General features: G+C 34.4%; 2 protein-coding genes across 3 annotated transcripts; one reads left to right on the top strand and one right to left on the bottom strand.

Moving 5' to 3' along the window:
• The first annotated feature begins 920 nt into the window (after positions 1 to 920).
• LOC134228729 (arylsulfatase J-like) lies at positions 921 to 8,814 on the top strand. Its single transcript, XM_062710422.1, has 9 exons — positions 921 to 999; positions 2,797 to 2,916; positions 3,172 to 3,331; positions 4,098 to 4,210; positions 4,367 to 4,483; positions 4,751 to 4,873; positions 5,095 to 5,227; positions 5,887 to 6,040; positions 6,621 to 8,814. Exons 2-9 carry the CDS (start codon positions 2,800 to 2,802, stop codon positions 7,336 to 7,338), a joined length of 1,635 nt encoding a protein of 544 aa, XP_062566406.1. The 5' UTR covers positions 921 to 999; positions 2,797 to 2,799; the 3' UTR covers positions 7,339 to 8,814.
• A 413-nt stretch (positions 8,815 to 9,227) lies between these two features.
• LOC134228728 (uncharacterized) lies at positions 9,228 to 15,830 on the bottom strand. Of its 2 annotated transcripts, XM_062710421.1 has the most exons (10): positions 15,484 to 15,830; positions 15,290 to 15,375; positions 14,315 to 14,570; positions 13,828 to 13,936; positions 13,386 to 13,440; positions 13,066 to 13,267; positions 12,681 to 12,814; positions 11,734 to 11,875; positions 9,680 to 10,356; positions 9,230 to 9,451 (listed from the first exon to the last, which is right to left on the bottom strand). In XM_062710421.1, exons 1-10 carry the CDS (start codon positions 15,815 to 15,817, stop codon positions 9,431 to 9,433), a joined length of 2,016 nt encoding a protein of 671 aa, XP_062566405.1. In that variant the 5' UTR covers positions 15,818 to 15,830; the 3' UTR covers positions 9,230 to 9,430. The 2 variants fall into 2 exon arrangements, with proteins under 2 accessions (XP_062566404.1, XP_062566405.1); XM_062710420.1 differs by having other exon boundaries at positions 9,228 to 10,356.
• Positions 15,831 to 17,148: the final 1,318 nt, after the last annotated feature.

The following is a 17,148-nucleotide window of genomic DNA, read 5'->3' as shown; positions in this document are numbered from 1 at the left end:
GTCGCAAGGGCGGATCAAGAATATTCCTGGGGTTGGAATGATGGGGCAACTTTCACTTTATGAAAAAATAAAGCATTGCTTTGCGTCGCAAGGGCGGATCAAGAATATTCCTGGGGTTGGAATGATGGGGCCACATTCACTTTATGAAAAATAATTAAAAAGGAAATAAAACTTTGATCCTTATTACAAACAAAATACGTGCGTGCGGGGGCACCTCTCATTGAAAAGCTGCTTGTTTCTTTTACACTACATATATATTTGAGGCTCGCTCAAATTCAGCTTCAAATAATTCTAACAACGAAAGAACCGTAGCATTTTCTGGAAAAACATGAAATGCGCTTAGATTTTTTTAGGTCGTTGTAAAGAGGAGCGACATTGGGGAACGCTGCCGTTTGGTGTATTTGTCTGAGCATCTTGTCTTCTGAACCGTGGAAAGTCTCTTTCGAAGTCAAAGGTGTCTGTTCTACTCCTCTCAACATTTTATGCGAAGTGGGGATGCATAATGATGGATATTTATTAATTACATGTCAAAACCCTGAACTTGACATGTACACAAGTACACTTTATGTACTTTTGTAAAGTAGAAGTACTTTAAAAATATGTATTTACCCTACAAACGGTGATAAATAACCCTGGTTGTCTTTGCTTGAAAATCATATTCCCCTTGATTTAGTTAGTCATTTGTTATTGAATGCTTTTCTATTTGAAAAAAAAAAATATGCACGTAATATTTCAATTTGTAGGGGGTTAAAAACCTAATTTGTTATAGAATCTGTATCATTGAGTATAAAAATCGGTGGAAATGTGGCCATGTTACGTATTTTGCAAGTTATAAATATTTTTAGAAATGACAATATAGCTATTGAACATCCCTGCACAATGAAGTACATTAATAGGATTCTTATTACTTTTTTTATTAGGCTCGGGATCGAGAAACACCAAGTCAGCTGACAAAATAAAAAAAAAAAAAAATAACAACACGGTCCGACTGGAAGACAGGTATACTACCCAATCAGCTCCAAGTGTAAAGTACCTGCAATTTTTTATACCCCATAATGAAAAACAGAGATTCGGGGACATATAATTTCTGTCTATCCGCCTGTCTGCAAAACCTGTAACCTTGGTCAGAGTTTTGAACTGTTTCACTTTGTGTTAGGATTAGTAGAACTTTTACATGTTCACATGTTTTAATCAGTAATTATATCCATATTTTACAAACATGGAAGGACAGGTGAAAGATCTGCCAGGGAAGAGCCAGTCAGTCTGGTGTCTTTGAGATTCAAGCGGTCCAAGTTTAAATCTCGGTCTGATTCATCACGTAAAACTTGTCCTCCCCCCATTACTTAACTTCCCCCTTTCTCTATCAATCTTTCTCTCGATACTACTCGCCCTCAAATTAACGAGGCCCGATCTAGTTGAAAATTACGAAAACGGTATGATAAAAAAATTTAATATTTGGAAATATTTTTGTATGTATTATACTAAGAAAAATTAGAATGAAATTTTATTACCTTGCCTTCGTTGTAGTCAAATGGGGGCACTGTCAAGATATGGACCTTTTCTTGTGTTTTTATACACAATGACATAGTAAAACCCTCCAATAAACAAAGAAATTGAAAATAAAAAAAAATACATGATGAAAATTTTTGGTTTTCAAATATATCATGCAATTTTCATTCTTCTTATAAAAAATGAAAAGAAAATTGAAGGTAGCCTTTATTGCAGTGAAAAGTGGGCATATCAAAACACAAAATTAGCACTTATTTTATCCAACTAGACATGAAATAAGTCGCCATGGGTGTACATAACATCAACAAACGATTGCAATACTGTATTATTTTCTAAAAAATAAGTAATTCTTACATTTTGAAATAATTTTCTCTTCATGCTTTCTTTTTTTTCTTTATACGCGACGTTGTTATACATGAAAAGGGGGGGGGGGTAAAAGGCGAGAAATGAATTTTACTAATATCATGTAATATATAGAAACATAAAATATATCGGGGTTTGCATTTAAATGATTCATAGACTGATTTTTTTTTAAATCAAGCTAATTCATGCATATTTAAGTCCTCAATAAAAAAGGTGTGTATAAAGACTTCAACATGTTCACGGAGAAAGACTAAAATCGTTTACATTCGGTTGCAGTGTTTGTTTTTTTAACTCACAAATTGAAATAAAACAAGGTAAAATTAATGAATATGTACCAAGAAATTAATACCTCAAAATAAATCATGTTCCAAAGTTGTTTATCAATTAAAAAAAATATTTTAAAAAAAAAACATGTAAATAATAGAAATACCAGCTTTCAACATGTACAGTCTATAGAGTTACCAGGTATGCAGGATCAGCGAAACATTTTAGCGCGATTTGACGTCATTTTAATTGTGACGTTATTGTGTTCAATTGTGACGGCAGTCAAGGGTACTGTGACGTGCCTGAGTCGACGCTGCGTTAAAACGTATGCGCAGTTCAACTAGATCGGGCCTCGTTAAGTACTCGGAGTAGATTTTTTGAGCACACAAAGAGCTTAATATAAAGGAATTTACAGGGAAAATATGGTAATAATATTGTGGATGCAGTAATTGTTTATTATCAGGGATCCTGGTATTACACTGTATGTGATTTTCAACTTCAAGCTGTTGCCTTAGGAAAGACTGAATTTTATCTGGATCAATAGCTCTTTTTAATAAGACTAAAAATAACATGAGATAAAAAAAAATACACTGAATAGTCAGATTAGAATGAAGTTGATCCCTGCATGTCTTACTAGTATTATTGACAAATTTTTTGTAGAAAATGATGAAGAAATGCTTTAGACCATTGCTTCCGTTTCTGTTCAGTGTTGTTTTGTGTAATGTTACAACTGCAGCTACAACCAGACCACATATCATCCTCATAGTGGCTGATGATCTGGTGAGGATATTTTTATTTTATCATAATAACTTGAGAGAACAAGTTATGGCATTATAATTATACATGTTTTTCAGTTGTTTTACACAAATGAACCAGTGAAAAAGCAATATATTTTGGAATTCTAGCTGTCTGTTATAAATTGACTGTGTTTTCTCTTACTGTAGAGTTATAATGAAATGAGCATGTAATACATGTATCTCATCTGTAGGGATATAATCACATGAACATGTTATATATTATATTTTGCTATTTTAGGGTTATAATGATGTGAGTTTCCATGGATCAAACCAGATCCCCACTCCTAACATAGACAGTTTGGCATATGGAGGAATAATTCTCAATAATTACTATGTGTCCCCGATTTGTACCCCCACTCGCGGGGCTCTGATGTCTGGCAGGCACCCTATTCAAACAGGTATGTATCCGGTTCTATTACTGAAAACATATTTTTTTTGACAGGGTAATAATTCTGCAGAATCACAATTTCTATTCATTCAATGGCTGGACAATAATATAAAAATAACAAAAGGGTTAAGTCTATTGAAATAAACATTAAGTATATATATCAATGCACTAAATCAGGTAATTTAATTGAATGTAACTATTTTAAATGTAAAATTGAACAAAGCTTTAGAGGAAGACAGCAATAGATTCTGTTGTCATTCATTTAAGATCTAGGTCAAATCAAATTACTTATTTTTTCATGAATGCTTTTTAGGCAATTTAAAGGCTTTATTAATTATATTGCACCTAGATGCACATTCAGGTGGTACATGTAGAAGGATAAAGGACTGTTCATGAGAGAAATACCCATAAGTTTTGAGATCACTAATCCAAAGGTTCAAAATAAGTGATGTATACACACCACATAGACCTATCCGACTAAAAGCTTCTTTGTTTCTTTGAAAATAACTTTAAATTTAGATATATTAAAGACTGAAAGTCTGACCATTACCTTATTTTACAAAAATTTACCGGAAATGGATGTCAGAAAGTTGACAAGTGGAAACTTTGCCATTTTTAATAACTTGACGATATTCTGTCATAATTTCCATGTCAGCATATGTTGCACAATTACAGTATTTAGAGAATAGATTCAGATTGTAGTTCACTTTACCTGATTTAAAATTATTTTGAGATTGGGGGATGGAGTGTTAAATAAGGAATGTTTATTCTATCAGGTCTCCAGTCCGGTGTAATAGTCGCTTCTCAGCCTTATGGACTACCCCTAAACGAAACAATAATGCCTCAGTACCTCCAAAAACTGGGCTATAGGCGGCACATGATTGGCAAGGTCAGTCACTAGTACGTTTCTGTCCCAGTAAATCAGAGAAAAACAATCAAATAATGGTGGTGGGTTGGTGGTGGCAAGGGGGAAGAAATCCATTTCCTTTATTGTAGTTTAATATGCTCTTTTTCTGTATCATTTTGCCCATCTTTTTTATTTCAGTGGCATCTTGGATTTCATAAAAAAGAGTTTACACCCCTGTACAGAGGCTTTGAGACCCACTATGGATATTATCTTGGGTGTGGAGACTATTATGATCATACATCAGAGGCAAATGAGGTATACTATCAACTGAATTCTAAAATATGATAAGAGGTGGAAAAAAAGACATTTCATTTACATTTATTTAAGACACAAAATGTCAGTTTTAAATTTTTACACACTTTGTATGACATCACTGTAAATTAAGTCTACTGTTTCAAGTGTCTTCACATATGATTGTGTACTACTTGAAATTCCACACTAAACAAAGCTTGGTATCCTGTCCTCTTTTTCTTAGTGCTGTGCATGCTACATTCTCTCAGTGAAAAGAATTTTGCATTCCAGGAATATTTTGGCTTTGACTTTTGGAGAAACTCAACTGTGGACTTTACAGGAATCGGGCAGTACTCAACAGACCTGTTCAGACAAGAGGCCAACATGATAATACAGAAACATAACACATCAGAAGTAAGTGAAAGTGAAGAAATATCATTCAAAAAAAAATATTAAAAATTGAGGGAGAGGAAAACCCTAATATGAATTGAAGAGAAGAAAGTTGCTGCATGGATACATTCTTTTTTAATAAAAATATGTCCGATATAATATTTACATTAGTCTCTTAAAATGACAAAATATGATAAGTGTTTTGTGGGGAAGTATTAGACTGACAAAGATTAGCAAATTTCCAGCCTTTGTTTCTGTACCTGCCTTTCCAAGCTGTCCACAGTGGAAATCTCCCGAGTGGGAAAAATCTCCAGGCCCCGACAAAGTACATAAAGAAATTCTCTCACATCAAAAATACAGAAAGAAGAACATATGCTGGTATATATATTAAATTATTATAACTTTAAATGTAACATCAATATTAATGATATCTTTCTCAGTATGGAAATTTTCTACACTAGAGAAGCAGAAGTCATAGAGGACAAAATTTTGTGGAAAAATTAAAATGAAACTCATGGATGTTAAAATTAACTGAGGCATTAAAAAAAGAACGCTTTAGATTACTAAATTTTTGTGACATGTTATTTTGTTAAACAGACATTAAATTTTAATCTTTATTAGCAAGACAAAATTGTCGCAAATTGTGGTTACTGCTCTACATCTTTAGGAATACTAATATTTATGCAAGAATGATAATTTTGTGAGTAGACTATCTTGTGTAATAACACACAAAAAAAAACTTATCATGAATGAAAAGTGATCAGAGTATTCATTCCAACATCTTCGCAAGTGAAGGGTTTTCCTGTAAGGAGTTAAGTGGACGGAAAACCCTTGGCACATGAAGATGTAATTCCAGATTATTAGTGATTTGAAATCACAAGGTTACCCCTTGTAAACATTCTCATGTAAAGCCATAAAATTTTCATCTACCAAATATTTGTTCCTGTGCATATTGCACATGAATATCACTAAAATGTCTCTTTCAATCTTATAAGATAACTGTCACAAAATAATATGAAATCTGTTCTTCAATTCAGCTATGGTTTCTGCATTGGATGATGCTGTTGGGTCCATAGTGCAAACACTTAAAGACAAGAAAATGTATGGAAACTCCATTATTGTTTTCACAACAGACAATGGTGGGCCAGCTAATGGGTTTGATGGTAATGCTGCCAGCAACTTTCCTCTAAGGTAAAATAAGAAGCAAACATTTGGGAAATTCATGTATATTGTTATTTTTATGCCTCCATAATAGAAGATTCAGGGGTTTTTGGCCTCTCATCCATCTGTCTGTCTATTTGTGTGCAAAAACTTTAACCTTGCTCTTAACTTTTGAGTGGGTGGGGCTATGGCTTTCATATTCACAGGCGAATTTCTTGTCACAAGACCCTTTTTTCGGGTACCACTTAATTTGACCTCTTGGCCTCAGTGTTTGACCCATTTTTAGCCAAAAAAAAAAATTACCACACTTTAACCTTGGCCATATCTTTTGAACAATTGTTGTAGGGCTTTTATATTTTTCACGTGTATTTATGGTGACAAGAACTTTCAGTAGGTATAAATATTTTTGATCTTGACCTTAGATTTTAACCCACTTTTAAAAACTTACCTTGGCCATAAATTATGAACAGTTAGAACTTGGACTTCCATATTTCACAGGTGTATTACTTGTGACAAGAATCCCTTTTGGGTACCAACAATTTTGACCTTGACTGATGGTCATCAACATATGAAAATTTCCAACGTATGATAAAGCGCTTTTATTTTTTAGAGGTGTCAAGGCCACATTGTGGGAGGGAGGAGTGCGAGGAGCTGGCTTTATATCTAGTCCTCTGTTAAAGTCCAGAGGTTACGTGTCCAATCAGATGATCCATGTGACGGACTGGTTACCAACCCTGTACACGGCTGCTGGGGGCCAGGCAGGGGATCTTAAAAATTTGTATGGAGTAGACCAGTGGCAAGTATTACAAACGAATGGCAAGCCAGTCAGGAGTGAACTGCTGCATAACATAGACCCTCTGGACAAAACAGGTGCTATAAGAGTAGGGGATTACAAACTAATATATGGGCCTGTAATGGGCTGGGATGGTTGGTATCCCCCATACCAAGTCTCTACAGACTCGAACAGTAATGCCAGAATTGACATTTCTCAACAAAATAGTAGAAAGAGACTTGTACAGGAAATGGAGTTTGAACCTCAGTCATTTAATTTCAGTCATGGAACACCAGTAAAAATTCAGTGTGGAACCAAGCCTTTCAATGCCAGTACAAACTGTCAGGCCAATAAAGTTCCATGTTTGTATCATATACCATCAGATCCTTGTGAGTACAACAACATAGCAGCTAGTCATATGGAAATTGTGTCCAACCTGATGGACAAAATTAAATTGTATGAGAAAACCATGATGGTACCTCCTGGAAATAAGCCATTTGACCCAGCTGGAAACCCACGTAACCATGGAGGCATATGGATGCCATGGCTGGATTAATAGGCAGGACAGACTAATTAATTAAGAAATGTGATTTTGATTCCAAAAATCATAAAAAAAATATTTTTTAGTAAAGAAAACACTTTATTTTTCTATCTTTTATTTTAACATCTACATTTGTATTTCAGGGAACAATGAAATTTTCTGAATTTGAAATTAATGAAATCATGTGCAGCATTTTTTGCTTAATTTTTTTTTTTTAACATACTCTTTTTTTTAATAATCTTTGTAATGGTTGTATTTTTGAAGCCTCTGAGCTTTAAACTTAAAATTAAATTGAACTATTATGATTGTACTTACATAAATACTTAAGCATATATTTGCAATAAAGGTTTAGAATCTCAGTACTTTACACTGCAATACATGTATGTGTGTTTAAATGCTGATGTTTATATTCTATACATGTACAATATACTACATGAAAGTCTTTTTGAGGTTGTGAGGAAATTTTATAGAGCTGTACTTTATCTTGTTTTTTTCAAACACATTGTTACTGCGTTTTAGCTCACCTGAGCAGAAAACTCCAATTGAAATTGTCCATCGTTCATCTCTCTTTCTTAACTTCTCCCATCCCTGATTTCTTCTCCAGAACCACACCAGTGTCAATCAATCATGTCTCAGGGCATTTAGCATAAATGGGATTAAAATTGTTCAAGTGAAGCACCCATTATCCCATTAAAGGGAGATACTCAAGAAAAGGAAAATATTTTGGGTTCATTTTAAAATCAAGTGAATGAGAATTAATGTGACAGAAAAGAAGAAACTTGTGCAAAATCTTCCAGATATAGGAAAAGACTTCAGTTTGTTGAAATCATGGCCCCAGGGGGTAGGATGGTGCCACAACAAGGGAATTTTACATAGGAATTTATGGGAAGAAATTTTTTTAGTAATCTTCATCACAATAATGGCAGGACCAAGATTACTGTAGATTACTAAATTTTCGCGACACCATATTTTCACGTGATAGTCATTGACTCTTGATTAGCGAGACAAAATTTTCACGAATTGTGGTTATTGCTCTATATAATCTTAAGGAATACTATTATACGCGAGAATTTAATTTTCGCGAGCACACTGTCTCGCGTAATTACGCGAAAATAAAGTTCTCGCGAATAAAAAGTGATTTACAGTATTGAGAATAGTAATGTTTAAGTAACCTCAGGTAAAAAATCTAATTTTCTAAGAAAAGGGCCAAGTTTAATCAGTGAGCATTGTGGCCCATGATCCCGGTTTTTTTCCCCCAATCATATACAGGTTTAGTTTTATGTGGAGCTTTTTATTAATTCCAAAGTGGCATAAAGGATATGAAGTGAGAAAGAGTGAGAGAGAACATTGAAATTTGTTAGGACAGAGGAGATGAAATATTCTAAAGTCGACACAAGAGAATAAAATATTGTGTTCAAATAATAATGACCTTATTAATCCATGTACAACTGAACTGGGTATTATGCAATAAATAAATTGGTACAAAATATATTTTGATTTTCTATAGCATAAATTAGACCTATCCTTTAGATATGCATGCAGACATGTTTACAAACAGATGAACTGAGTTTATTCATATACTGTATACAGGGAAATTTTCGTCCCTTTCGCCCTTCTCACACGTGGGCAAATTTCAAACAGGACGAATCAAAACAACACAGTATAATTTCTTAAACAAAACTGTGACTGCGCGATTTTAAAATGGGGCAGAATGGTTTGCAAGAGTGAAAGGGCGAAAATAATCCTGTATACAGTAGATCAAACCTGGGTACATTTTAAACTATTTATAGGTACCACGATGGAGCCATCTCGTCTGTCTCATTTTTAATTATTTTTTCTCTTAGGTTGATAAGTTAAATATTCACTTAGCATGCAATTCAAAGGACTCTAAACATAACCATGCAAAAACACATGAAAAAGAAAAGTATTTATCAAAATGTTTATTAATATACATACTATTATTTTTACAATATAAATATTATTAGGAAATTGTACATGCAGAATTTGTTTCATGCTCTCTATAGTTGCATGCATATATAACAAAATGTATTTTACACATGCTCGCTCAACTTACCAAATTTGCAATTCTAGTGGACGAAGAATTTGCTCATACTAATGATTGCCAGAACTGAAAACATAGCATTAATATTATCAATTATACAACAGGTATAGCAACTGAATATAACAACATGACAATGATACAAACTAAAATCAACAAAATAAACAATGAGTAACTAGAATATACCCAAACATTTTTTTCTGCATTTTAACTGTCAAGCTCATCAAAAAGCTGGCAATTTTGGAAGAAAGAGTCCTCATTAATCAAAGAGAAGTCAAAAAGAGAATCATCAACTACCTGCTCTTCATCAAATGGGGTGTCCCCCAGATTTCCTCCCATTTTCAGCACGCTATTGAGAAAATCATCCAGGGAACTGTCCTGTGTCAAGTCATTTCCAGAATTAGGAAAGGGGGAGAGTTTTCGGTCCTCTGATCCTGAGGATTGAGGAATACTGCAGAACTCAGGCAGTGTGTGACCTCCCCTTAAAATATCTCCTTCAAGCAGTCTGCTGTGATCATGGTCGTCTATGTTATCACAAATAGAGTTTACTGCATTAAACAACTCTTCACTTTCACTGTTTTCTTCAACCTCCTCTAAGTCTTGCAATGAGAATCGCTCATCAATATATGAGTCTGTGGTATCCTCATTTTTACTCACATACAATGTTTCTGAGTCGGTGAAAATTGTTTTCATGTTGCCTAGCATTTCCTGAGTATGACTTTGGTTTTTCTTTGAAAGGTGCATCTGTTTGAGACTGGAGCATGGACTGAATGATGGAATCATAATGTAGTCACATCTAGAGGAGCTTGCTTCATTACAACATGAATTGATACTGGAGAAACATGGGCTGATATTGTGTAGCAATGGGTTGGAAACAAATTCCTTTTCAAAGTCTCGGTTGTCTATTGCTGCAGATGAATAGTTTGCATTATTTGGGTCACTCTCACAAAAAGAATTTACTGGTCCACCAGAAGCTAGAAAATTTAATTCATAAATATAAAACATAAAAAATGGCTACAGTAGACAGAGAAATTTATCCCGGTTTTATTTTTGCACTTTTCATTCTACTCATAGGTAGGCCAATTCTAAATGGGGCAAATTGTAATAACACAGTATAATTTTTTTAACAGAGCTTTGTCTGGGCAAATTGAACAATAGGCTCAGGGCCACATTGCTCACCTGAGCAACTGGGTACTAATAGGTAGAAGCAACAAGAGGCCCATGGGCCACATTGCTCACATGATCACTTGGACTAGGTAAAAACACAAATCAACTCAGTATTGAAAAATTTACGGGGAGGGGATTTATACTACATGATTTGAACAAACCTGAATCTACACCACCTGAGGATGATTCAACATGAGTTTCATCTTTCCTGGCTCAATGGTTCTTGAGAAGAAGATTTTTAAAAGATGCCATTTATTTTTCACTACCGTTAATTTATAAGTATCTCCCCTTGGAAAGGGTATTTGAACAAATTGAATCACCTTCACGTAAGAATACTTTGCAACATGACAACGGCAGGACAGACAACAGAAAATTTTGATCAAAAAAAGCTCACTTGAGCCTTCGACTCAGGTGAGCAAAAAATATGGAAAAATTATTTGAAAGTTTTAATGGGCAAAAACAGCATTTGAAGAAAATAACCCTGTATACTGTATATCTTCTATTTACTAGTTTCAAGTTTGTTTTTTATGCCCCACCATGAATATGGCAGGAGCATATAGAGTTTGTAATGTCTGCCTTAAATTCATCCTTCGGTTTGTTCCTAACTTCCTATGCCTGCTTTGCATTTAGCTAAGTTCAAAGCTTAGCTTCAAAGAACATATTCTAGATATTTTTATCAAACTTCATTGACTGATACATACTGATAAGAGCTAGTCAAAAGCATCAAAATTTTTTGACCTTGACCTTTCCTTTGACCTCACTTTTCTTAAATTAATGTTAAGCTCAGTTTGAAAGAAACCATTCAAGAAAGTGCAATCAAATTTCTTATGCTCTCCTTTGACCTTGAACTCACTTTTCTTAAAGTGTTATGGTCAGTTTCAAATATTTTTATGAAACTTTTTCTTGAATAACTACAATAAAATTTTTAGAGCAGGTCCTATCAAGGTAACTATTAGACCTACCCAAACCAAACTTGTATGGATGATGCATCTAGGGATATGCATACTAGTAGATAAAAGTTTAAGTGTGGGGCTTTTGCCTTACTTAAAGACAACAAACATAGATTTAAGCTGTGTAATCTCTGATTACCCATGATTATTATTCTCATAGAAAATGGAAATTGTGAAATTGATATCACTGAATTCAATTAAAAAACTACAAGAAAACTTGATCAAACTACAAACCATTTAGATGTGATGAAGGCCAGCTAGAGAGGATTGGGTCACACCGATGTACTGGGCTCTGTCTCACATCACTCTCCTCTGTCACGGGGGTAGCAGTCAGAGATATCTTCAGTCCATACTGTTTGGCTACCTTCAGAAGTGCCTATAAAAATATTAAGTCATAATACAGGTATTTTTGAGTTGAGTTGGAAATCGTACCAAATTTTTTTTTTCAATTGCAAGTCTGTTTTCATGTACCATTATAAAACAAAATCACATGCCTGAAGTTACTAGTCTTATGATAAATCAAAGAGCAAAGAAAGTTAAGACCAGAACACACTGGGGGAGAAAATTTTGTTATCCGTCGTGTAATCAACCCCCAAGTAATTCCTTTCTAAAATGTTTTCACTATGAAAAAGTTAAAATATTTTGGAAATTTCAGGTTGGTTCTACGACGCAATAACTTAAGATACCCCATGAGTCACATTGTCTCAAGCCATGGTTTGGAGTCTGCATGTAGCTTTCCTACCCGTTTGTGCTTGATCACATAAATAGTTGTAATCTTGAATATTTACACCTCTATGCTGTGACGTCATGTTCAGCCAATGACAATATTTGATTTGTTTCCATCGCAATAGAAATCAACATTGACATCATCAGTAAACAAAAAATATTTCGTTGAGTGTGATTGGCTATTGAAAGGTCGTGACAAAGTTCATTTTCGACTATGCTTTACTCGCTTTGGTCAGTATTTTAATGAAGTACGAAATATTCTCCTCTCATTCAACCACGGCCAGAATGGGAGAGGATCGTACATTTTAGCCATGGTTTGAGACGATGCATGAGTCAGAGCAGTTCATTTGAGCTCTCATCTGAGAGAGTGCATGCAAAACAACTGCATAAATCATCACTTGACAATTTATTATTCATTTCCTTAGGATTATAACTGCTTTGAGACATTTTTATACCTCCAAACTGTTGGTAACATTGTGATTCCATCCCTCCTTTGTATCTTCTTTCATTTCTAACAGCTCTCCGTTGGGTTTGAACTGCAGTCGGCACATATTCCCTTCATTTTTCTTCTTTTTTGATCTTCTTTTTCCTATAGTCAAAACAGAAAATAATCAGTCCTATAACATGATGTAGCTCCAAAGTCTTTCAAAACTGCATTCTGACTTAACTTCAGAAGGAAAAATCTGCACATACATTTGTATTATCAAAGATGGTGGAGGAAAGAAAATCCCTCTCAAAATTTGGGGAAATCAATGTAGAAAAAAATGGGCTGGCTTCAAAGTTCTACATATATAAATTTTAAAAGAAAAATAAGGTATAGAATATTCAGCTTCAATATACTTTTCGGAACAGGATTGTGTTCTTGGGTTGGTGATTCAATGTCTTTTGTTGGCTGTGAGGACCTTTCATTGCTGGGAGGTCTAAATGTTGGTGGGTCGACATCTGTGTTCAGGGCCCAGTAGGAACCTTTACATCTGATCTGTGAGACTGAGAACTTGATCTTCCTAAACCACTTCTGGTACAAAGCATGGCGAATGGAGGACTGTAAAATGTTCATAATTCAACACGTATATCACTCAATCATACATGATCCATAATATGATATTTTTTAAAAGCCATGAAAGATATTAGACTGAATCTTTGCTAATGACAGACTTTACCCTCCAGCTGCTGATACTGGGTTTGTCCATGTATCTGTAGTACGGATACTTGTTCCTGTAAAGACATACAGCAAAAATTTAAATAAAGCTATAACAAGTAACTAAGTTAAATATTTTTTTCATCTTTTTCTATTCTCAATCACTGATGCACCATTAAGCATTCATCTGACTTCTTGAACTCTTCTTCACATTCAATGCTTAGCTGTTACATTGTATTATAGAACTTTGGGTTAGATCAATGACAAATCTTAGACCATAGCAATCTTTGGGTCAAGTATGAGCTTTCAATATTTCTCCTTTACAAAGTTTTGGTCCAGAGATGACTGCAGATTCGGACAGACAGCTTTACAGACACCAACCGAAAATTTGATTTCAATAACCTCTAGCTCTTAAATTTCCTTTTTGAGAAGAAACTAATAAAAAGTAATGAAGTTCTACTCACTGCAGAGCAGCATAGATTTGGGGGACTTGCAGTAGGCCATCTGGACTGTCATGGAGCACTTTAGCCACAATTTCCACTAGCTTTCTTGTTGGCCGCAATAGTCTGGTACCTTATGAAAAATAGGCTATAAAACAGTTTTAAAGAGAATAATCAATACATTTTGTTCAGCATTTTAGTATACTAACTTCTTGAGAAAATTGAAGAAAGACTGAAACATTACATGCTGATGTCCAGAAGAAATGAATGCAAAGCATGCTTGGAATACACTGCCATTCATTGATTTGTATTTGAAATAGCAAGGTCAAGCTGCTAATTATGGGGAACAGAACATGCCTTTTATCTAATGCAAAACAGAGGGTAAAAAAGTTGGAAGATCATCGGGGTCATAATCAACATTACTTGCCACTTCTATGCATACATACATGGCAAAAGAAAATGTAAAAAAAAAAATATGGCTATTCTGCCTATTCATAATAATATTCTATACCAGTAGGCAGCATTTTGGTGTTGTCATAGGGGTCCAGAAAATCATGACTTTTAATATAACAGCTGTCAGTGAGGTAGCTCCCCTTCTTCCTTTTTGCTGGCTGTGGAAACTCCTTCACAGATCCGTCCACGTTTACAATGAAACACGGCTCTGGACAACATAATTCAGAGCCTCCGGGCTTAACAAAATGATAAATATCTGCAGTTACACTCCTACAATATTCCTCTGCCCTCTCATGGATATCTTTTTCTTCCTTCTGCAAAAATAATATCTTTTTAACCTGCTCCAAAAGGACCATGAAAATTTTGTTTCCTTTTATCCATACTAACTTGCTTTAAGTACTTTTCATCTATTTCTAGCCAACATCAACTGTCAGAGAAATGTCGAATTATGAGATAATGCAGCAGAGTGAATTTTAATAAGTTTATGTACTCAGAAACAGACCCACTGATTCAAGAAGCCCCAACTGTAAAACACTAATCTTATTTTAAAAAAGACTGTTGTCTGTGTTTTTAAAGGCAAAAATGGCATTATTCTGGTGTCATTCCACTGCACACTAGCCTGGTGTGTGTGCTGTAACAAGAGACCCATAGGCCACAAAGCTCAACTTTGTCCCTGATTTTCTTCACTATATTTTTCCTTGTAAAACTAACCCTTTTGTGTCCACAACCTACCCTAAGGACCATGATTTGTCATTTATAATGTACAGTACCTCAGAATACCTCAAGAAGTTTCCAAACAATTTCCCCTTTTCTGGCCCACTGGTTCTTGAGAAGATTTTTAAAGATTTTCCCTATATATTTTAACACAAAACAGTACTTTGATTTCTTATTGTGACACTACCCTATCCCAGGGGCCAGTGGCCATGATTTTAAGAATTTAGAATCTTCTGTCTACACTACCCTGGAAAGCTTCCACATATAAGTGCAAAAGGATTCAATAAACCTCATTGCAAAATTTGAGAATTCTTCTTACTTTGGTAAACAAGAATTTGCCATTGATAACTTTTTCTTGAATACATTTCCTTCTCTCTTCCGTCATTTCTTCATCCTCAGATTCATCTGTAACATTACACACAAGGAAAATACGTCATACATACATGACATCATTGACATATGGCACAAAATTTGAAGTTTAGAGAAACTTTAAGAGGATTTATTGTAACTTACAATCATCATCTTCATCAATCGATAAAAAAGGGATGGAATACTGTTGTCTCAGTTTCTTTTTGTCTTTCCTCTTTCTGTACTTTTTCTTGGACTTCATGGATGGGTACACATGGATCCTTTTCTGATTGTTTTTTGTAATTATTTTCAGGAAATGCATTTCCTCATCACAATCCTTAACTGGGGTTAGAGTGAAATGCTGACCATTGAATTTCAGCTTTCGTTTTGGCTTTGATCTTTTGGCAAGTTCAATACGTTTGAATCCATGAAAAGTGGTGGAACTGTGAATATTGATTGATACTTCAGGAATAGTCCTAATATCATCAGTAGAACTCATCTTACCTGTAATATACATTTTTTATCTGTACAGTGTATTTACATTTTGCCTCCTAACACTACAAAAGATAGAAGAAAGATAAATTTGTTGCCCAAAAGCAAGAGAAATATCATAATGATTAGGGATCAACAAAGTACAAAAATTAGTCTTAAGACTAATATTCAGTTAACAAATCATAGAGTAGATTTAGCTATTTCCATTAAAAATCATGCTTTATAATAGGCACATATATAAAAGTCATTTTATACTCTCCCATACTGACCTATTTTGGCCTTTGAAGAATATTTTATGTACAACAAAGATGGAGTATTCTTGTCTCATTTTTATTCATTTATTTGGAATTCTACATACAACCTGAACATTTAACAACTCTCAATCTTTTTTATCAATACAGTCATTTATTTTTGGTTATTCTTTTATTCAAATGCTAATTATCAGAGATTAATTATCATAATTGAATATGAGTGAAAGGAGAATAACTTTCTTCAGTAATGTAAAAATGAAACAGTCTTACCTTAGCATTAGAACACCTTGATCCGGGAATGATGAGCCATGAATATAAGTCTATATAGTCTGGAGTCAAGGCCTCCTTACTTCTATCCAAAAGACATAAAAAATGATCAGGCAGGGATTTTGTCAACTAAACAGTCAAGTAAAGAGTGACAATTTGTTTGCATCTTAGATTTTAAACAGAGTCTATACTATTAGGCAAAACCCCAAAAACCTGTCTTTTTCTCTAATGAGAGTATCACTGGCCCTTGGCCTTGGACCATGAATTTCAAAGTTTTGGATAAAAGAATCTTTCATGTTGTATGTCAATAATATTCAAAGTATAAATTTTTTCACAGTTTTGTCCTCATCCCCGGCCCCCAAGGTCCCAGAAACCATGAAAATAACACCTTTGACTTTGTGTGGTTGCTCTGGACCCACAATCTAAATTTGTTGAAAATGGTCTAGTGCTTGATCAGGACAGATTTTCTTTTTAAGTTTGAAGTTTAAGACCGGCAAACGACGGATTCAGATTGCAATAGGTCACCTGATCCTGAGTCACTGAGTGAGGTACCCCACAAACATATTATCAATATGGTCGTTTCTGATAAGAAATTTCGTAATTGATTCCGTTTCCTAAATAAAAAATGTACATTTTTGTCATAGATTACAAACTTACATTATTTACAGGCAGTGGTGTTTTTTTTTTACAAATAGAAGAAATGTAAATTTCATTCTCGTCTGCAGGGAAAAGGCATTCCACATATCAGACAGATTGGGAAATCTCATTGGCTAAAGTTGTAATGTAATGTTGAACGTGATTAGTGGATTTTATCTCCCGC

Source organism: Saccostrea cucullata, unplaced genomic scaffold, assembly GCF_032062105.1.
Source record: "Saccostrea cucullata isolate Sc308-1 unplaced genomic scaffold, CSIRO_AGI_Scuc_v1 ctg276, whole genome shotgun sequence".
In the NCBI taxonomy this organism is placed as follows: Eukaryota; Metazoa; Mollusca; class Bivalvia; order Ostreida; family Ostreidae; genus Saccostrea; species Saccostrea cuccullata.
This window is presented reverse-complemented; position numbering and strand designations above follow the sequence as displayed.